Source organism: Drosophila pseudoobscura, chromosome X (assembly GCF_009870125.1).
Source record: "Drosophila pseudoobscura strain MV-25-SWS-2005 chromosome X, UCI_Dpse_MV25, whole genome shotgun sequence".
NCBI classification, from domain to species: Eukaryota; Metazoa; Arthropoda; class Insecta; order Diptera; family Drosophilidae; genus Drosophila; species Drosophila pseudoobscura.
Genome location: NC_046683.1, coordinates 49,024,695 through 49,042,857, shown reverse-complemented (window position 1 = coordinate 49,042,857; position 18,163 = coordinate 49,024,695). Strand labels below are relative to the sequence as shown.

Here is an 18,163-nt window from a genome sequence, read left to right as displayed (position 1 = left end):
GTTTCAGTGCAAAAACCGTCGGCGACATGGAAGGACCTGCCTTGAATGCGCGCAAAACAGGACCCAAAAGGAGGCATGAGTCATTACTGAGGACTCTGGCACAACCGGCGAACACTGTGCCAAAGCTGGCGGATAAAACGCACCTGGAATTCAATGTGATTACCAGCGAGAAGCTGCCAGAGTATGCCCGGCTGGACATCTTTCATCGTGCTGTATATCCATGTGGGTATCCTCCAGTTTTTCCTCTCATTCGTTTCTCAAAGGTTCCCCCTAGTCATGTTCCTGGCCCAGTGCTTTGCTGTGATGCCCTTGACTGGCATCCGGGAGCCCAATCCGCGACGAGTTCGCTTTACCTACAAATCGTTGCCCATGGTCGTTACGCTCACGTTTATTGCAGCCGCTTTGATGATGGAACTGGCCATGCTCAAGCACTTACTGCAGATAGGCATTAATGCCAAGAATTTTGGTGAGAATTTCAAGATTATCAAATGAGAAAAATACTCAATGTTTCATCTTGCAGTAGGTCTTGTGTTCTTTGGGTGCGTGTTGCTTGCTTGCGTTGTCTTTATTCGTTTGGCCCGACGTTGGCCTCCGCTGATCCGCTATTGGACACGCACGGAGCTGGTCTTCACCAGGGCGCCCTACGAAATGCCCAAAAGGAACCTATACAGACGCGTGCAGTTGGCTGGCATGATGATCATTGGACTGTCGTTGGGTAAGAGACTCTTGGAGATCTGATAGAGTGTTCCTGCTAAATTTCTTTGTTTTCTAGGGGAACATGCCATGTACCAGGTTTCTGCAATTCTTAGCTACAAGCGGCGTGTAAATTTGTGCTCTGCGGCGGCCAACATTACAGCTGTGACCAGCTTCGAGGACTATATTACCTTGAACTATGATTATGTGTTTCAATGGCTGCCCTACAGCCCCATCATTGCTTCTTTAATACTGGTATGCCATCGGAAGAATATTCTTTGGATATATATTAATATTAATCAGCAGTATTCCTTAGCTTATCAATGGAGCCTGCACTTTTGTGTGGAACTACATGGATCTGTTCATCATGATGGTCAGCAAAGGACTTGCTTATCGCTTCGAGCAGATCACGGCACGCATACGGAAGCTAGAGCATGAAGAGGTGGCCGAATCCACGTTCATCGAAATCCGTGAGCACTATGTAAAGATGTGCGAACTGCTGGAGTATGTGGACAGCTCCATGTCCAGCCTTATACTACTTTCCTGTGTGAATAATTTGTATTTTGTTTGCTATCAGCTTCTGAACGTGTTCAAGTGAGTGCAATCTCTGATCTCTGCACTTAAGTATGATGTTTACATGTGACTTTAATCCCTTTGAAAATAGCAAACTCCGCTGGCCCATCAACTATGTTTACTTTTGGTACTCTCTGCTCTATCTAATTGGACGTACGGCCTTTGTGTTCCTCACGGCAGCGGACATCAATGAGGAGTCGAAGCGTGGTCTGGGCGTACTGCGACGCGTCTCCAGCAAGAGCTGGTGTGTGGAGGTGGAGCGCCTCATATTCCAGATGACCACCCAAACGGTGGCTCTGTCGGGCAAGAAGTTTTACTTCCTCACACGCAGGCTTCTTTTTGGAGTGGGTAGCCGTAGCCCTGCCCCCGTGGCGAAATGCTAGTTTATGTTGACACTCTTCCCCCTCTCCTCTCTCTCTCCCTATGTGTCTGCCTGTCGTTTTAGATGGCTGGAACCATTGTCACATACGAGCTGGTTTTGCTGCAATTCGATGAACCCAATCGACGCAAGGGTCTGCTGCCCTTGTGCGCCTGATGACAAACAACATGCCCCCACATTTCTCGCCATTTGTCATGCCAGCTGCCACGGACAGACAGTGCTGCAATTAGTTTTAAATACTTAGTTGGTAAATTGCAAATCGTAAACAACAACCACGCCCCCGCTGTCCGCTCGGGAGGTGCTGCTGCCTGCCAGATTGCCACTCGAGTGTCCAGTGATAGTTTGGCCATGCCGCAGGGCGAAACATTCCATCGGGCGGTCTCGAAAGGTGCGTTGCAGATCGCCAGGGTACTTTTGGACTAAGTTTCATGGGACTTTTTCGTTTTCGTTTTTTTTATCTAGTTCTTTTCATTTCACAAATCTATGGCCTGCTGCCTGTAAGTAATGTCCGAGCCTTGGATGTGGAAGACATACGCTATCGATGGCTTTCCCCACGCATATTCTACTCCGCACTCATCATAGCATTGAATATCTGCGAATTTGGTGCCGTGTTAAATTATGTGGGACAGGTGGCCATCAATTTTCACAACTCTAGTACTCTGTCGCTATATGTTGTCTGTCTGTTGGAGCACTTTTTCTTTTGGCGCTTGGCCATCCAGTGGCCCAGCATCATGCGCTCGTGGCATAGCGTGGAGCAGCTTTTTCTGCGCGTGCCCTATCGCTTCTATGGGGAGTACAGGATGAAGAAACGCATCTACATTGTGTTTTCAGTGGTCATGTTATCGGCTTTGGGTGAGTTTTGCGACTGTCACAAAAAGTCTCTATCTAATGCTTATCCCATCTCCTTTCAGCGGAGCACTGTCTGCTGCTCACAAACTCCTTTCATCTCAGCAACATGGAGCGCACGCAGTGCAAGAATAATGTCACCTACTTCGAGAGTATCTACAGGTGGGAGCGTCCACATCTCTACATGATTCTGCCATATCATTTTTGGATGCTCCCCTTTTTGGAGTGGATAAACGAGACCATTGCCTATCCGCGCTCCTTCACTGACTGCTTTATTATGTGCATTGGCATTGGCCTGGCCGCACGATTCCACCAACTCTATCGACGCATTGCTGCTGTTCACAGAAAGGTCATGCCAGCTGTGTTCTGGACTGAAGTGCGGCAGCATTATCTGGCCCTCAAGCGTCTGGTGCGTCTCCTGGATGCCGCCATTGCACCGCTTGTACTGCTGGCATTTGGCAATAATATGTCCTTCATATGCTTTCAGCTCTTTAATAGTTTCAAGTAAGTTTTGCGGGACATGAAGAGGCTTTTTCTGATGGTTTTCTTCAACAGAAACATTGGCGTGGACTTTATGGTGATGCTGGCCTTCTGGTATTCCCTGGTCTTTGCAGTAGTACGCACCTTGCTGACGATTTTTGTGGCCTCTTCAATCAATGATTTTGAGCGAAAGATTGTAACGGCTCTGCGGGATGTTCCCAGCAGGGCATGGTCCATTGAGGTGGGTATTGATTTTCGTCGGGATTCATCTAAGACTCTTTCTATGTGCAGGTTCAGCGCTTCAGCGAGCATCTGGGTAATGATATGACGGCCCTATCCGGCAGTGGCTTCTTCTACCTCACACGCTCACTTGTCCTGGCTGTGAGTCCCACACTACATCTGTCCATTACGATGCCTCATCTATACTCTTTCCTTCCAGATGGGCACTACCATCATCACCTATGAGCTGATGATATCGGATGTGATCAACCAGGGCGGCATCAGGCAAAAGACTCAATACTGTAGAGAATTCTAAGTTATAAATTCTATAAATTCAAGAGCACGATTAGCCATAAGTGTCACCAAGCCCCATGCAAACCACTTGCACAGCTATTCAGATAATAATCTGCAAAATACAAGGCTAAATGTTAAACGAAAGGCACACGCCCCCTTGTTTGTGGTTCTGGGACACGCTCTAAATCATTTTCCACTCAACAGCGAAGCCATGAAGCAGGTCGCGACTAGAAACACGCTTCAGCATGCCATTGGACCATGTGAGTGGCGTGGATGTACTTAGATGTTCCTTTTGGATGCTACAATCTCTACCATTTCTAGTCATGGTTGTGGCACAATTCTTTGGTGTGCTGCCAGTGTCGGGGATCTGGCCAAGTTCGCCTGCGGAGAAGGTAAGCTTTCGCTGGTTCTCCCTGTCGTTTCTTGCGGCCGTTGGAATATTCGTCTTCTCCATTATGGACTGCGTTCTTTCCTCCAAAGTGGTGCTCGATCATGGCCTAAAGATCTATACTATTGGTGGGTAAATCATGTTCTTTCCTTTGTGTTGTGCTGTATTTCCATTGTGCTCACTCTTCGGCAGGTTCTCTCAGCTTCAGCGTGATTTGCATCTTTTGCTTTGGAGTCTTCCTCCAGGTCTCCCGTCGCTGGCCGCATCTCATTCAACGGACAGCGGAGTGCGAGCAGATCTTCATGCAGCCCGGCTACGAATGCTGCTTTGGCCGTCGCTTCAGTCGTCGCCTGCGGCTCTGGGGAGTGATTCTCTTCGTGGCCGCTCTCTGCGAACATTGCACCTACGTGGCCAGCGCCTTGTACAACAATCATCTGCAGATTGTCGAGTGCAAGCTGAATGTAAACTTTTGGTTGAACTACTTTCAGCGCGAGCGCCAGCAGCTCTTTCTAGTGCTCCAATTCTCCTCCTGGTGGATACCCTTCATCGAGTGGACCACCGTCTCGATGACTTTTGTGTGGAACTTTGTAGACATATTTCTAATTCTGAACTTTCGGGGATTGCAGATGCGCTTCCAGCAGATGCACTGGCGCATCCGCCAGAATGCCTTCCAGCGGATGCCAAACGAATTCTGGCAGACAGTGCGGTGCGATTTTCTGGATCTGAACGATCTGCTCAGCATCTATGACAAAGAACTATCTGGACTTATAGTCCTCTCCTGTGCCCACAACATGTACTTTGTGTGTGTGCAGATATATCACAGTTTTCAGTGAGTTTTTGGGATCATATTCCCCCACAGTGTTCTTTTCATTCATCTTAATTTCTGTAGATCCAAGGGAAACTATGCCGATGAGCTTTACTTCTGGTTCTGCCTGTTTTATGTCATTCTGCGGGTCTTGAATATGATGTTTGCTGCCTCTTCCATACCCCAGGAGGCCAAGGCCATATCGGACACTCTCTACGAAATACCCACGGAATTTTGGAGCGTGGAACTCAGGCGCCTAAACGAGGTCTTGATCTCGGAGAACTTTGCCCTCAGCGGCAAGGGCTACTTTTTTCTGACTCGAAGGCTGATATTTGCAGTGAGTTGGAGTCTTATGAAATTAATCGGATTTCGTGTAATTTCTCATTTCTTTCAGATGGTCGGCACCTTAATGGTCTACGAGCTGGTTCTGATCAACCAAATGGCTGGAACTGTGAGCCAGAAGAGCTTCTGTGACGGCGGTGTCGGCTCCTCCAAGAGCGTATTTGCCTAATGGGCTGTCTGTTTGTTTGTTTTGGATTTCTCGCACCTATCTGCAATATCTGTGTAATGGCACACATTAGATCTTATCTTATATCAATACAATATAATGCGTGTCAGAGAATGTTCCTGGGGCTGTGGCACCCTTGCAGAATGGTAGCCATTTGTTTGGCACCAGCCCTCAAATGGAGTGGTCCGCACAGAGTGTTCCAAATAAGAACACCTTGCACCATGCCATTGGATATGGTGAGTGCAAATCTGTGAAAGGAACAACCTTAAAGGATAGATCTATTACAGTTCTGGTTGTGGCCCAATTTTTTGGCGTGCTACCCCTTTCCGGAGTGGAACCCTCTGTTCCGGTTGCGAGTGTTCGCTTTCGATGGTTCTCCCCGTTGAATCTGTTGCCAGTGGCCGCGCTTTGCTTTGTTCTTCTAGATTTCGTGCTGTCGGCAAAGCTTGTGATTCAAAATGGGCTCAAGCTATACACCATAGGTAAGAGAAGCATCATATCAGTGCCATATCATTCCCATAGTCAAATGATATCTTTGCAGGATCACTAAGTTTTAGTGTGATTTGTATTTTCTGCTTTGGAGCCTTTCTGCTGCTTGCACCACGCTGGCCGCACATCATCCGACAAACATTCGAATGCGAGCGGATTTTTCTGCAGTCCTGCTACAATTCCTCCATTGGCCGTCGCTTTAGCCAACGCCTGCGATGCTGGGCCATTGCTCTGCTGGTGACTGCCCTGTGCGAGCATCTCTCGTACGTGGTTAGCGCCGTGTGGAGTAACTGGAAGCAGATACGCGAATGCCATCTAGACATTGACTTCTGGCAGAACTACTTCCTGCGCGAGCGCCAGGAACTGTTCTCCATTTTGCCCTACAGCACGTGGTTCGCGCTGTATGTTGAGTGGTGCACCCTCTCTATGACGTTTGTGTGGAACTTTGTGGACATATTTCTGATTCTGGTCTGTCGTAGTATGCAGATGCGCTTCCAGCAATTACACTGGCGCATTCGTCAGCACATTGGGCGGCGCATGAGCGACGAGTTTTGGCAAGAGGTGCGTTACGACCTCTTGGATCTGAACGATCTTCTACAGCTGTATGACAAGGAACTGTCTGGCTTGGTGCTCGTCGCCTGCGCCAACAATATGTACTTTATTTGTGTTCAAATCTATCATAGCTTTCAGTAAGTGAAGATAATTCTATCCGAAGATATTCCCTGATGTATTTTTACTATATTTAGAGTCAAAGGAGCTGTCTTGGATGAGGTGTACTTTTGGTTCTGTCTACTTTACGTTGTCAGTCGCATTGTAAACATGGTGCTTGCCGCCTCCTCCATCCCCCAAGAGGCCAAGCAAATCAACTTCACTCTCGATGAGGTTCCCACAAGCTGCTGGAGCAAAGAACTGGAGCGCCTGAACGAGATCTTCCACAACGAGGCCTTTGCACTTAGCGGAAAGGGTTACTTTGTGCTCACCCGAAGGCTGTTATTTACGGTGTGTTCTTTAATATGTACCCTTTTGAAGCTTTACGATGACATCTTTCAGATGGCCGCCACTTTGATGGTCTACGAGCTGGTTCTGATCAACCAAATGGAGGGCGAAGAGGTCCAAAGGAGCATCTGCAACCGTGGTGCTGGCTCCTCTATGAGTATTTTCTTCTCGTAATTCCCTTTCAGCAGTTCCCGTTCGCCTTGCGTTTCCTTTAATGCATTCTTCATGGAACTGTCATGCTGTCAGCAATTGGCTCTTTAGCTCAAAGATTATGCACATGATAAGCCGCACAATTGGCACGGACACCATCAATTAGTCGGAACAAGCAGCACAGCGCACCCTGCTTTTGGCTTCGTTTTCAGTTTCGTTTGTGGGCTTCATTCAGTTGTTAGTCGAGCTCCGAACATGGCCAGGACAACGGGGGATCCCGCCAAGCGTCAGAAATGCATTGCTCGCATTAAGTTCTGGCGAAGATCGCGAGTGGGCAGCGAGTATGTGCATGCACTTGAGAAATACTACCCAATACCCAATACTAATCTGTCACTATATTTGAATAGTATTACTCTGGGAATCCTCAAGTATAAAGTGGTCTCCAACAAATCGCAACGCTTTCAGTTTTCCAAGAGTAGGTGGGATATCTTTTTGGATTTGTTTATAGTTTCCCTTCTTTTGCAGTAAACGCTTTCCTGCGTCGGGCCGTAAGGGATGATTACAGATACAGCGGTTCCTTCCAAGAGGCCATCAAACCAGGTAGAGGATTCAAAGCAATGTTCCTTCAATCCTCATTTAATAGTTCCCTTTTTTCAGTACTCATTATTGCCCAGATCTTTGCGCTGATGCCTGTGCGTGGCATAGGTTCAAAGTTGGCCGAAGACCTAACCTTCGCCTGGTCCAGTGCTCGCACATATTATGCTTTGGCAATGATGATATCTTTTGGGATTACCTCTGGATATATCGTTGCCTTCATGACGAATATTTCCTTCGACTTTGATTCGGTGGAGACCATGGTGTTCTATGGATCCATATTCCTCATCTCGATGTCTTTTCTGCAGCTCGCAACGAGATGGCCAGCCATTGCCCAGGAGTGGCAGGCAGTGGAAACCAAGCTGCCGCCGCTGCGGCTGGGAAAGGAACGCCGATCGCTGGCCCATCACATCAAGATGATTACGCTGGTGGCCACCACATGCTCTCTGGGTAATACTTACTTTTACTTCATGATTCGCATTATTTATTGACGTTCCTTACAGTGGAGCACCTGCTGAGCATGACATCCACGATGACCTATTCAGTGGCTTGTCCGCGCTGGCCCGGTCATCCCGTTGACAACTTTCTGTACTTCAACTTCGCGACCGTGTTCCATTTCGTAGACTACTCCACTTTCCTAGGTCTGTTAGGCAAGGTGATAAATGTGCTGAGCACTTTTGCCTGGAATTTTAACGACATCTTTGTGATGGCCGTCAGTGTGGCACTGGCATCACGTTTCCGGCATCTCAACGATTACATGCAGCGCGAAGCAAGATCGGTATAAAGAGAACCACAAGGAAATGATTACTTCTAAGAGCTGTTTTTCCATTTTCAGGCCACCACAGTGGACTACTGGATGCAGTGCAGGGTCAATTTCCGGAACCTTTGCAAACTCTGCCAAGTCGTAGACGATGGCATCTCCACCATAACTCTCCTCTGCTTCAGCAACAATTTGTATTTCATTTGTGGAAAGATACTGAAGAGCATGCAGTAAGTTATGGCTATATATCGTGGTTACTTTTAATGATATTCTGACAGGACGAAGCCCTCTGCCTCGCACACCATGTACTTCTGGTTCTCGCTCACGTATTTGCTGGGCCGCACACTCGTTCTGTCGCTTTACAGCTCCAGCATCAATGACGAGTCCAAGCGACCGCTGCGCATTTTTCGTATGGTGCCCAGAGAGTATTGGTGCGATGAGGAAAGCCAGGACAGAGCTTCCATTTTATTCAGAAAAAGTAATCTTTTACTTTTTATTTTAGCTCAAACGCTTTTCCGAGGAGGTGCATATGGACACGGTGGCATTGACGGGCATGAAGTTCTTTCGTCTGACGCGTGGCGTTGTCATTTCGGTCCGTACATTCAGATGGATTATCCTTAGTCATGTCGATTAATAGAATACTATATGTACTATATACCCTGTGCAGGTGGCAGGAACTATCGTGACCTACGAGCTTATTCTGCTACAGTTCAACAAGGAGGAAACGACGGCGTTTACCTGTGAAAATGCCTAATGTGGCAAGGGGAGGCCACAAATTGTGTGTAGTTTTATTGTCGCTGTTGCTTTAATTATAGACAACTGAAAACAACAGGTGTTTTTAATGGCCATTCGCATTGCAAATGGAAATTCGCTAGTCTAGCAGCCTTTTTTCCGCAGTAGTCCTTTGGAGTTGGACACAGCCGGAACGCAGCATGAAATTTCTGCCTGCAAAGCTCGAACGAAAATTCCGTCGCTTAAAGAAGCACTCGAGGTCATCCTTGACGCGAAAACTTGATGTGATGCACGAGAGGTAAAATGATGAAATAGTTATAATTGTATAATTAATCACATATTATCTCAATCCATTAGTGCTCGCAAGAAAGTCATTGAAGAGAACTGCGATGCCTACAAAAATCAAAAGCATTCGGAGTATGAGTGTAGGAAACGACCGACAAGTAGCAAAGCCCCATCCTCCATTTTTGTCTCTAATAGAAATATTTCCATAGAATTTCCTGGCGGCACGAGGGAAACATTTCTCAGCGAAGGCAGTTTCCACCAGGCCGTGGGCAGGGTTCTGCTCGTGGCCGAGTTCTTTGCCATGATGCCGGTAAAGGGAGTGACGGCCAAGCATCCTGGAGATCTCAGCTTCTCCTGGCGCAACGTACGCACATGCTTCTGCCTGGTATTCATCGCCTCAAGTCTGGCAAATTTTGGACTCTCCCTGTTTAAGGTGTTGAACAATCCCATTAGCTTCAATAGCGTCAAGCCCATCATCTTTCGTGGCTCTGTGCTGTTGGTTCTCATTGTGGCTCTCAGGTTGGCGCAGCAGTGGCCCACTTTGATGATGTACTGGCACGAAGTAGAGCAGGGCTTGCCGCAGTATCCATCGCAGGTGGGAAAAGGCCAGATGGGACACACCATTCGAATGGTTATGCTTGTGGGAATGATGCTTTCCTTTGGTAAGATGTGTACATAATTGAGAAATGATTATAAATTTTGTTTTTTAACCACAGCTGAGCACCTACTCAGCATGATATCGGCCATTCATTATGCGAGATATTGCAATAGCACCTCTGATCCCATCAAGAACTATTTTCTTCGCACCAACGATGAGATCTTCTACGTGACCAGCTACTCCACGGCCCTGGCCTTGTGGGGAAAGTTCCAGAATGTCTATTCCACGTTTATATGGAACTATATGGACATGTTTGTGATGATTGTCAGCATTGGATTGGCAGCAAAGTTCCGACAGCTAAACAATGACTTGAGGAACTTTAAGGGAATGGTGAGTGGAATAGTTCTCCTTCCTCCTTCGCCATTCATTGTATCTTCATTTAGCACATGGCGCCTTCGTACTGGTCGGAGCGTCGCATTCAATACCGAAACATTTGCGTTTTGTGCGACAAAATGGACGATGCCATTTCCCTCATCACAATGGTGTCTTTTTCGAACAACCTCTACTTCATATGCGTCCAGCTCCTGCGTAGCCTGAAGTTTGTACAATGATTTCTGGCACATTTGCGTGTTCATTTATGCATTTTGCCATTTTCAGCACAATGCCTTCGGTGGCCCATGCCGTTTACTTTTACTTCTCTTTGATATTCCTCATTGGCCGCACGCTGGCTGTGTCTCTGTATTCCGCCAGTGTCCACGACGAGTCGCGGTTAACCCTGAGATATCTGCGCTGCGTGCCAAAGGATTCATGGTGTCCGGAGGTCAAGCGCTTTTCGGAGGAGGTAATCAACGATGAGGTGGCACTCAGTGGAATGAAGTTTTTCCATCTCACACGGAAGTTGGTGTTGAGTGTAAGTAAACCTACAATCGATTCTGGAATGGAATATCTTTATAAATATAATTTTTCTTTGTGAAGGTGGCAGGCACCATTGTTACCTATGAGCTGGTGCTTATCCAGTTCCACGAGGATAACGATTTGTGGGATTGCAATCAGAGCTATTACTCTTAAGTTGAGAGAGGGTTTTATTTGCATAATAAATAAAAAAAAATCATCTTGCACTTTATTATTATTATTATTGTTTGAAGCAATTAAAGGAAACCAACAAAATGTCGACCGTAATATCAATCGGTTATATTGCCTAAATTGTACGTCAGATTATCATCCATCTATAGAGAGAGAGAGATTCTACATGTGTTCCGCGTGTGTAGACTTTACAAATATCAAACGTTCTTCAAGAATGGTCACTATATATGTATTGTATCACTTATAGACTAAACGGGGCTTCCTACAGATGGTGGATACGAGTACGAGTATTACGATTATGTGTGTGTATGTGTATGGTGCAACCTACGATTTACTGGCATGGGGTCTCAGTGGTCTTAGGTCGTGCGGTGGCGAAACAGCTCGGGGAATATACAATATGCAGTGAATGCAAAATTCAGCTAAAGATTTTCAATTACTTATGTTTAAATTCAGTTTTCCCGTGTCGTCTCGTTTTGTTCGTTTTTTTGTTTGCAACTACACAAAAAAGGTAACATGTTCGGAAGTTTTGGTGGTTTCTGGTTGCTTATGATGTCTGTTTTCCCATTACAAAATATATGAATATTGTATTGTATGAAGCGGAAGCTACATGATAATTACTATGATATCTATATGTATGTGTATAGGAATCCTAGCACATGTCGCGTGTGCATATGCATGTGTCTACTAATACAATTGTACGGCTGCCAATAAAGAACTACAAAAACTTGTTCGATGTTTTGCTAAAACGCTTCCTCTTGCTTCACACTCGCGCAGGGGAAGTAGGATATGAGAGCTACGTCTGGTAGAAGGCAAACACAAAGTATCACAAAGATTGAGATCTTAAATTAAAGCATAGCGAGAGGGAGAGAGGGATAGCTCAAATAATCGATTAGTGGATGAAGATGGGGAATGCTGAAACACAAATGGCGAGTGTTTTGCGTTTGAATGAAACAAGTCTAGAGAGTATTTGCAGATTCTCAATGTCGCTTGGCATCGTACTGCTTCACCTTCTCCGGAATGGCTGCCTTCTCCACAGCCACATGCAGACCCAGCTCCTCCAGAGATTTTACATAAATCAGTTTGCGCCAGAACTTTGTGCTACCAAGAATATACGAAATTCCCAATATGGCAAAACGAAATAGTTGTGCTTAGATGCTCACCTGACAAACGGACGTGCCATCCACACCAATGACTTGATCCAAAAGGTTGGGTGCACCAAATACATGTGTTTCAGACTCTTGCGCAAGCGTCTATCCAGCAGTTGATAGCATCTAAAGGGGCAAAAAGGCCTTATCCAATGATAAGATAATCGGATATCATGTATATACGTACCGCTTCAGCCATGGAAAGGGCGGCACATTGCGCCTATTAGAGCCGCCATGCAAGTAGATTAAGACATAATCATCTGTCACCAGTTGCTCTAAGGTCTTGACCACATAGAGGAACAGATTGTCCATCACATAGCTGTAGTCGGCCCGCGATCGATCCGGCAAGTGACAGGCGCAGAAAATGACTATTGCATTCTGACCGCCAGACTTCAGATAGCCGCCATGTGACAGCACACGCTTGTAGGGCTCGATGACCCGCATGTCGATTTCCCGCGTGCGTCCATCTGGTAGTGTGATCTTCTGCCAATTCCGTGAATCGCGCCGCTCTTCGGCAGCCGAATACTGTGGTAGGGTCGCCGCAGCCGGAGTGTGTGGCGTGGGCGTTGTGGCCAGACCAAAATCCAGGTCCAGATCATCGTCATTGTCGGGCAGTAGTTCAGGACCTTCGCACTCATCGTCATCGTCCTCCCCATCCAGGCCGTCGATGAGCGAGCTCGAGGGACTCAGCGACGCCAGATTGTGTTCGATATCCTCATCATCATCGAAGCTATGGTTTGAGATAGAGTCCAGGCTTGAGATGTCCTCGCCACCAGGCAGAGTGCTGCCGCGCTTCGTCTTCTTGCCATTGGAGTTAGGCAGCAGGGAAACGGATTGAAAATTGGACTCCACAGCAGCAAGGTACTGCGAAACATCCGCATCCGATTCGCTGCTGAGGATGTCGGGGCTATTGGTCCTCAGAAGACTGACTTTGGCATCCTGCGGCTTGTTGCGGGGGGCTTGTTGGTTCAGTGTGTTCTTCGCCTGCACGGCCGCCTCGGTGGCGGGTACTACGTCGGGAAAGTTGTTCCGCTTGGTCTGAAACGGCTCAGAGTCCGAGTCTGTGTTCGTCGGTGACATCAGCGGGTGGCTGTTGGCCAGCGTGCGTTCAATGATTTGTCGTTGTGGCATCGTTTCGATGGACAGCAGCTCCGGTCGCATTATTCTATTGTCCAGGGTAGCGCTCGTCTTGGTGTCTTTTTCTTCCTCCAGAATGGTTTTCACCTGGGGCGTAGTGTCCTGCGTACACTCATCGGCCAGCGGGGAGATGCCCGTCGAGTCCGTGGGCGTCTCGGAGATGTCCATTTTGCTCTCTGACTGCGACGATTCCGATTCCGCGTAATGAAAACTGTAAATCGATTAGTCATATGTAGTGGGACGGATGTATTGTTTTGTGTGTTGGCGGGGGAGCGCTTTACCTCATAGTTCCCAGTGTTTTTCGAATAGCTTGTGTGAAAATTGGCTTGCCCACTCATCTAGGCAATGCTAAATAATGGCAGTGCATCAGTCGCTTTGCTTAATTAGTCAGCTGTTGTAGCTTAATTTTCTATTTTTGTTGTAAACAAATTTTCCTCTTTTGGGCCCAATCTAGAGTTGCCAACATTACTCAACGAAATATCAGAATTGAGCAATAGAAACGATTACTCTAAGGTTTTTTTGTTTGACCTTTTTCGCTAAAACCGTTTTTTGGCAAAATCCAACATGAGCAAGTATTTAAAATAAACCAGTCAAGTAAAAAATAGATTCATTAATTGGATAAAATGATGTGGGCAGGGCTGAGAGCCGATCAAAAACGAGGAATATGTATAATAGAACTTGAATTCGTCAGTATATTTACGGTATATTTTGAAAATTAGACGGTATGTTTCGGTATATTTCTGGTGGTCGGACGGTATATTTTATCGATAAATCCGCGGTCACACTGCATCTCTACTTCACATTGTTGTGGCGTCGTGAAAAAAAAATTAAAATTTTTTATAAGACTATAATAATTGCAATGGAAGGTGCACATATTGTCGTTGACAATACCGATACAGTGCCTGTCCGCACTCAGAGCATTTCTGTTCCCCCAATTATTTCGTCCCCTGTTTCCAGCATAGGCGTGACTTCCATTTTGACAGCGACGCCTGCAGCAGCCACAACAGCGACGACTGTAGCAGCGACGACTGTGGCAGCGACGGCGACAGCGACAGCGACTTCGACAGTGGCAGTGACGGCGACAACTCCTCCGCGAAATCCGATTCACAATCTTCCAATTGAACTGCAGAATGATCAGAAGCGCAGAAGGTGAGTCAGAAAACATTATCCTGTCCCCAAACTTTTGCTAAGTAATCTTTCCGCTTGATAGCTCCTCGCGCACCATCAAACGGAAACGTTTTGATGATGAAATCGTCGAGTACAACATCACTGTGCCCACGAGTCGTGGAGGAACAGACCCTAGCCGCAGGGACAGGCCACGCACCAGTTCGCAAAACTATCCAGCTCTGATGGGAATACCCACATCTCTTAATATGCATGCGGCACCCGCTCCCATGCTAGAGACCCCTCCTACACAGGGATTAGTGGAATGCCTTTTGCCTGGAACTCCAAGTGGCACAGTGGCCTCTGTTTCCCCGGCCACGCCCACTGCTGCACCGCCAGTCACACCAACGCCTCTAGTTGTGCCAGTGACTCCGAAGCCAGTCGTGGAACGTGTTCCAGCCACCGATAGACGACCGACTGTTCGGTCCGGGCGGCCGACCAGCAAGAGGTCACAGCGCCGCAATGGCCGTCCCTTGGCACAGCTAGCCACCAAAGATTTGGGACGCTGGAAACCCTGCGACGACATGGCTTTGATCATCGGCATTCAGCAGACGAACGATTTGCGGTTAATCCATCGCGGTGTGAAGTTCTCGTGCAAGTTTACGGCCCAGGAGCTCCAGCAACGTTGGTATGCGTTGCTTTATGAACCGGCAGTGTCGCGGATTGCCGTCTCCGCTATGCGCAATTTGCACCCCGAAATGGTCGAGTCCATACAGCGAAAGGCCCCGTACAGTACCCAGGAGGAGGAACTGCTGGGCACCATCAGTAGTGTAAGTAGAGATATGATGTGAATCTGACTAAGAAAAGCAGTTTCTTATACATGGACTCCCCCATCCCACAGACTGAAACCCCCAAGCTGGAGCACTTCCAGAAGCTGCTCGACAAGAATGCGGGTGTTTTCTACTACGCCCGCACCGCCAAATCGCTACACAACCACTGGCTGCTCTTAAAGCAGTACAGTCTGCTGCCGGACCAGGTGGTACAGCCGCTCCATGGCTTGGAGCAGACGCTGCTGAGCTTCTCCGACGCAGAAGAACAGGTTTTCGAGAATGATGTTAATGTGCCGCGTGACGAAGCGCTGGAAATGGAGAGGGCTCTCACGGATCGCCGCAACAAGCGGGACATTCGCGTGCTGGAGAACGAGCTGTCACGTTGGGGCGTCCTGGTGGACTCTGTGCTAGGATCAACAGCTGCCTCTGAGTTCGACAACCAGACTCTGGCCTGTTTGTGCGGCCGTAAGGTGCGCTATCTGATGCGCTCCAAGGAGATTACATTCGGACGCGATGCCAAGGACTATTTGATTGATGTGGATCTGTCGCTGGAGGGTGCTGCGGCAAAAATCTCTCGTCGCCAGGGCACCATCAAGCTGCGCAGCAATGGCGACTTCTTCATTGCCAACGAGGGCAAGCGGGCCATTTTTATCAATGGTACGCCTCTGCTGACGGGCATGAAGACGCGACTCGCTCACAACTGCATCATGGAGATGTGCGGACTGCGCCTAACTTTTCTGGTTAACTACGAGCTGATCAATGCCATACGCCATGAGAGCGCCAAGACATCGAATTCCCTTAATTAGCTCCCCTATGAGTGTCGCATTAAAATCTAATTCCATAAGTCTAGTGTTCAGAATGAAAAATCAATATGTGTAACATCATAAACTAATGTGACGCCCACCTGAGGAGCTAACAGTCGACGATCGCAACGCCTCCAATCGAATGGAAGCCAGAGTTCTTAAGGGGAAATGGAAAAGAGTTCCAATCTCCCGGATTTTCGGCCCACAGTCTACCGCCGCATCGAATCTGGCTCAAGACACCTACGCCGTGCCGCCACAACTTCACAACAGCGTCAATGTCATGGAGTTAATTTGCGGCTAACTCGTAAGCTGCTATTAATTACAGCTCAGACTCTCGAAAGTGGCTGCTAAGACACCATAACCATCTATCCATAACCATTCTATTTGCATGTCACCAGCGCTGCGTCGCTTACAAAGTGAATTAAGCAAATAAAGATCCGCGTCTGTTGGGAACTTTTGCTCACGCGATTGTCTAAGATCTCTGTTCTATGTTTTCAGTTCTCAGTTGTGTGTGGCGACATGGTCTCGGGCTTCCATCTGGGAAGGAACCTACCGGGGGGCCGGCACTTAATAGCCGCCGATTGTGTTTGGGCAAATTTGTTCGACCTTGCGAACTCTGCGAACTCCCAAGTTCCATTTACAAATTGTAACAGATCGGGCGACTCCAAGGGGAGATTGACTCCCCGAAACAGTCCGATAGCAAAGGTTATAAATGATGGCTGCTGTTAAAATAATTAATTAATCGACTGACAGGCGAGGACCATGACACATAATATAGAAATTAGTCGCCAAAAAGAACCACACGGAGAAAGTTCGATGACTTTCTGGCAGCCAAAGCAGCAGCAGAAGCGACGGCCTTTCTTCGAGGTCGGATTCGGATTCTGTTTTGGGTTCGCTTTGGGTCTTTCGATCTTTAATTTGTATTGTTGATACTATAAACTAATAAGCTGTCGGGCCATGCAAGCTGCGCAGCATATTAAAATATAATTAATTGTTGTCACTGTCTATAAAAAGTCAATTTACTTTTTGGCCATACCAAGAATTTCGTGGTCTTGGTCTTGGTCCGTCCAAGTTCTCCCATTCCATCCCATTCTCCAGCTTCTCCATCTTTCTCCGCTTTGTTTCTCCTGGAATTCCAAATTCTAACGTTGATTTGTGTGCATTTTTTTGTTCGCCATCTGATCTCAGAGCCAATCGATGGAATGGACCTATGGATGGATGGTGTTGGTGGTGTGTTCTGCTGCTGCTGCTGCTGCTTTCTTTTCCCGATGCCCAAGTTGATGATGGGAGAGCTAATGAAGCTTGGCTTTGTCTTATTATATCTTTTGTGCAGTTCACCGAACTTTTGTTGTTGTTGTCGTTGTTGCTGTTGTGGTCCGATATTCCGATATTTTGGCGATGTCGCAACTGCTAAAATTAGTCTGAAGCCCGTCTTGGGGGCTCTTTCTCTTCTCTATTAGCGTAGGTCATGCTGTTTGTCGGCGCGACCGAAGTGGAGCACTACATGGGATCTTCATTTCACATACATACATATGTACGAGAATCTATGCTGGTTGGGGCGTTGCGTGGGGGTCTCTGTCTCTCGATAGAACTTTCACAGTTTCTTGGGCTGAGATCACCCAAGTGTCAGAGATCTGTGCGGGGAAAAGACACCTGTAGGCACGGCACCCATTGATTGCTCCAGTTCAGGGTGACATAATAGTGTGATTATCTCATTGAATTATATGAAGTGAATAACAAAATTGTCAAAAGTTTCGTGACTTTGCAGGAAAATTGTCCAAAAACAATCGATGTAAGGCCATAAAAATAGGCTACCAATCGACTTCGATATGCCAAAATCATGGGGTCTGCCTTCCCTCTAGTACAGTCCCTGCCATAAGTGTGATTATTCAACAAAGCAGAAAACTCTGTAAAACGGTTTTGGAGCTTTGATATTCATTTTGCTAATCGCATTTCAATCAATTTCATTTCAATTGTCGGCTCCGGGGGCTGTGTGGATCGACATTTGTCGTAGACGTGCATGTCGCATGCGTCATGTGAAATATTCAAATTTTGGTATTGGTTTTGTCGAGTTTTGCATGTAACGCATAAATAATACTCTAGCTAGCAGGTCGAAAACACTACTGCGTGTTGTTCCGCGTCGCTCATACGCACAGTGGGCCGTCAAAGTCAGCGTCGGGTGTGCACTGCATTTATAATTCCCCGTAGTTTTGTTTATTGAACTGGCTGGCAAATATATTGTATCTCTAGCTTTTGGGCTGTGACTATTCAT

The 18,163-nt window shown here is 47.2% G+C and overlaps 8 protein-coding genes across 16 annotated transcripts; 7 read left to right on the top strand and 1 right to left on the bottom strand.

Moving 5' to 3' along the window:
* The first annotated feature begins 3 nt into the window (after nt 1-3).
* Nucleotides 4-1,844, top strand: Gr64a (Gustatory receptor 64a). Of its 2 annotated transcripts, none has more exons than XM_033385204.1 (7): nt 4-222; nt 275-466; nt 524-715; nt 773-948; nt 1,010-1,287; nt 1,358-1,610; nt 1,712-1,844. In XM_033385204.1, the coding sequence occupies exons 1-7, from the start codon at nt 27-29 to the stop codon at nt 1,799-1,801; spliced, it is 1,377 nt and encodes a 458-aa protein (XP_033241095.1). In that variant the 5' UTR covers nt 4-26; the 3' UTR covers nt 1,802-1,844. The 2 variants fall into 2 exon arrangements, with proteins under 2 accessions (XP_033241095.1, XP_001353665.2); XM_001353629.4 differs by having other exon boundaries at nt 521-715.
* Nucleotides 1,845-1,915: 71 nt separating this feature from the next.
* On the top strand, nt 1,916-3,628 carry Gr64b (Gustatory receptor 64b). Its single transcript, XM_001353631.4, has 6 exons — nt 1,916-2,033; nt 2,108-2,497; nt 2,557-2,995; nt 3,047-3,212; nt 3,263-3,352; nt 3,411-3,628. The coding sequence occupies exons 1-6, from the start codon at nt 1,994-1,996 to the stop codon at nt 3,504-3,506; spliced, it is 1,221 nt and encodes a 406-aa protein (XP_001353667.2). The 5' UTR covers nt 1,916-1,993; the 3' UTR covers nt 3,507-3,628.
* On the top strand, nt 3,613-5,221 carry LOC4813422 (gustatory receptor for sugar taste 64c-like). The gene is made up of 5 exons (XM_001353630.4): nt 3,613-3,744; nt 3,806-4,000; nt 4,065-4,701; nt 4,762-5,014; nt 5,072-5,221. The coding sequence occupies exons 1-5, from the start codon at nt 3,696-3,698 to the stop codon at nt 5,186-5,188; spliced, it is 1,251 nt and encodes a 416-aa protein (XP_001353666.3). The 5' UTR covers nt 3,613-3,695; the 3' UTR covers nt 5,189-5,221.
* A 67-nt stretch (nt 5,222-5,288) lies between these two features.
* On the top strand, nt 5,289-6,869 carry Gr64d (Gustatory receptor 64d). The gene is made up of 5 exons (XM_002134950.3): nt 5,289-5,421; nt 5,473-5,667; nt 5,727-6,363; nt 6,421-6,673; nt 6,725-6,869. Exons 1-5 carry the CDS (start codon nt 5,361-5,363, stop codon nt 6,842-6,844), a joined length of 1,266 nt encoding a protein of 421 aa, XP_002134986.2. The 5' UTR covers nt 5,289-5,360; the 3' UTR covers nt 6,845-6,869.
* Nucleotides 6,870-7,027: 158 nt separating this feature from the next.
* Gr64e (Gustatory receptor 64e) lies at nt 7,028-8,972 on the top strand. Of its 6 annotated transcripts, XM_033385197.1 has the most exons (9): nt 7,028-7,161; nt 7,228-7,295; nt 7,346-7,420; nt 7,478-7,864; nt 7,918-8,192; nt 8,250-8,404; nt 8,453-8,615; nt 8,677-8,766; nt 8,842-8,951. In XM_033385197.1, the coding sequence occupies exons 1-9, from the start codon at nt 7,076-7,078 to the stop codon at nt 8,926-8,928; spliced, it is 1,386 nt and encodes a 461-aa protein (XP_033241088.1). In that variant the 5' UTR covers nt 7,028-7,075; the 3' UTR covers nt 8,929-8,951. The 6 variants fall into 6 exon arrangements, with proteins under 6 accessions (XP_033241088.1, XP_033241085.1, XP_033241086.1 ...); XM_033385194.1 differs by having other exon boundaries at nt 8,453-8,766; nt 8,842-8,972; XM_033385195.1 differs by having other exon boundaries at nt 7,045-7,295; nt 8,453-8,605; nt 8,842-8,972.
* A 102-nt stretch (nt 8,973-9,074) lies between these two features.
* Nucleotides 9,075-11,274, top strand: Gr64f (Gustatory receptor 64f). Of its 3 annotated transcripts, XM_033385199.1 has the most exons (7): nt 9,075-9,204; nt 9,264-9,349; nt 9,401-9,853; nt 9,908-10,179; nt 10,233-10,387; nt 10,447-10,699; nt 10,765-11,274. In XM_033385199.1, exons 1-7 carry the CDS (start codon nt 9,107-9,109, stop codon nt 10,855-10,857), a joined length of 1,410 nt encoding a protein of 469 aa, XP_033241090.1. In that variant the 5' UTR covers nt 9,075-9,106; the 3' UTR covers nt 10,858-11,274. The 3 variants fall into 3 exon arrangements, with proteins under 3 accessions (XP_033241090.1, XP_033241089.1, XP_015043005.2); XM_033385198.1 differs by having other exon boundaries at nt 9,264-9,853; XM_015187519.2 differs by lacking the exon at nt 9,075-9,204 and having other exon boundaries at nt 9,264-9,331.
* LOC6900612 (BCL2/adenovirus E1B 19 kDa protein-interacting protein 2) lies at nt 10,903-13,724 on the bottom strand. The gene is made up of 4 exons (XM_002134948.3): nt 13,436-13,724; nt 12,205-13,365; nt 12,033-12,143; nt 10,903-11,970 (listed from the first exon to the last, which is right to left on the bottom strand). The coding sequence occupies exons 1-4, from the start codon at nt 13,438-13,440 to the stop codon at nt 11,850-11,852; spliced, it is 1,398 nt and encodes a 465-aa protein (XP_002134984.1). The 5' UTR covers nt 13,441-13,724; the 3' UTR covers nt 10,903-11,849.
* A 187-nt stretch (nt 13,725-13,911) lies between these two features.
* Rcd5 (microspherule protein Rcd5) lies at nt 13,912-16,369 on the top strand. Its single transcript, XM_001353627.4, has 3 exons — nt 13,912-14,303; nt 14,365-15,088; nt 15,160-16,369. Exons 1-3 carry the CDS (start codon nt 14,014-14,016, stop codon nt 15,892-15,894), a joined length of 1,749 nt encoding a protein of 582 aa, XP_001353663.4. The 5' UTR covers nt 13,912-14,013; the 3' UTR covers nt 15,895-16,369.
* The last annotated feature ends 1,794 nt before the right edge of the window (nt 16,370-18,163 follow it).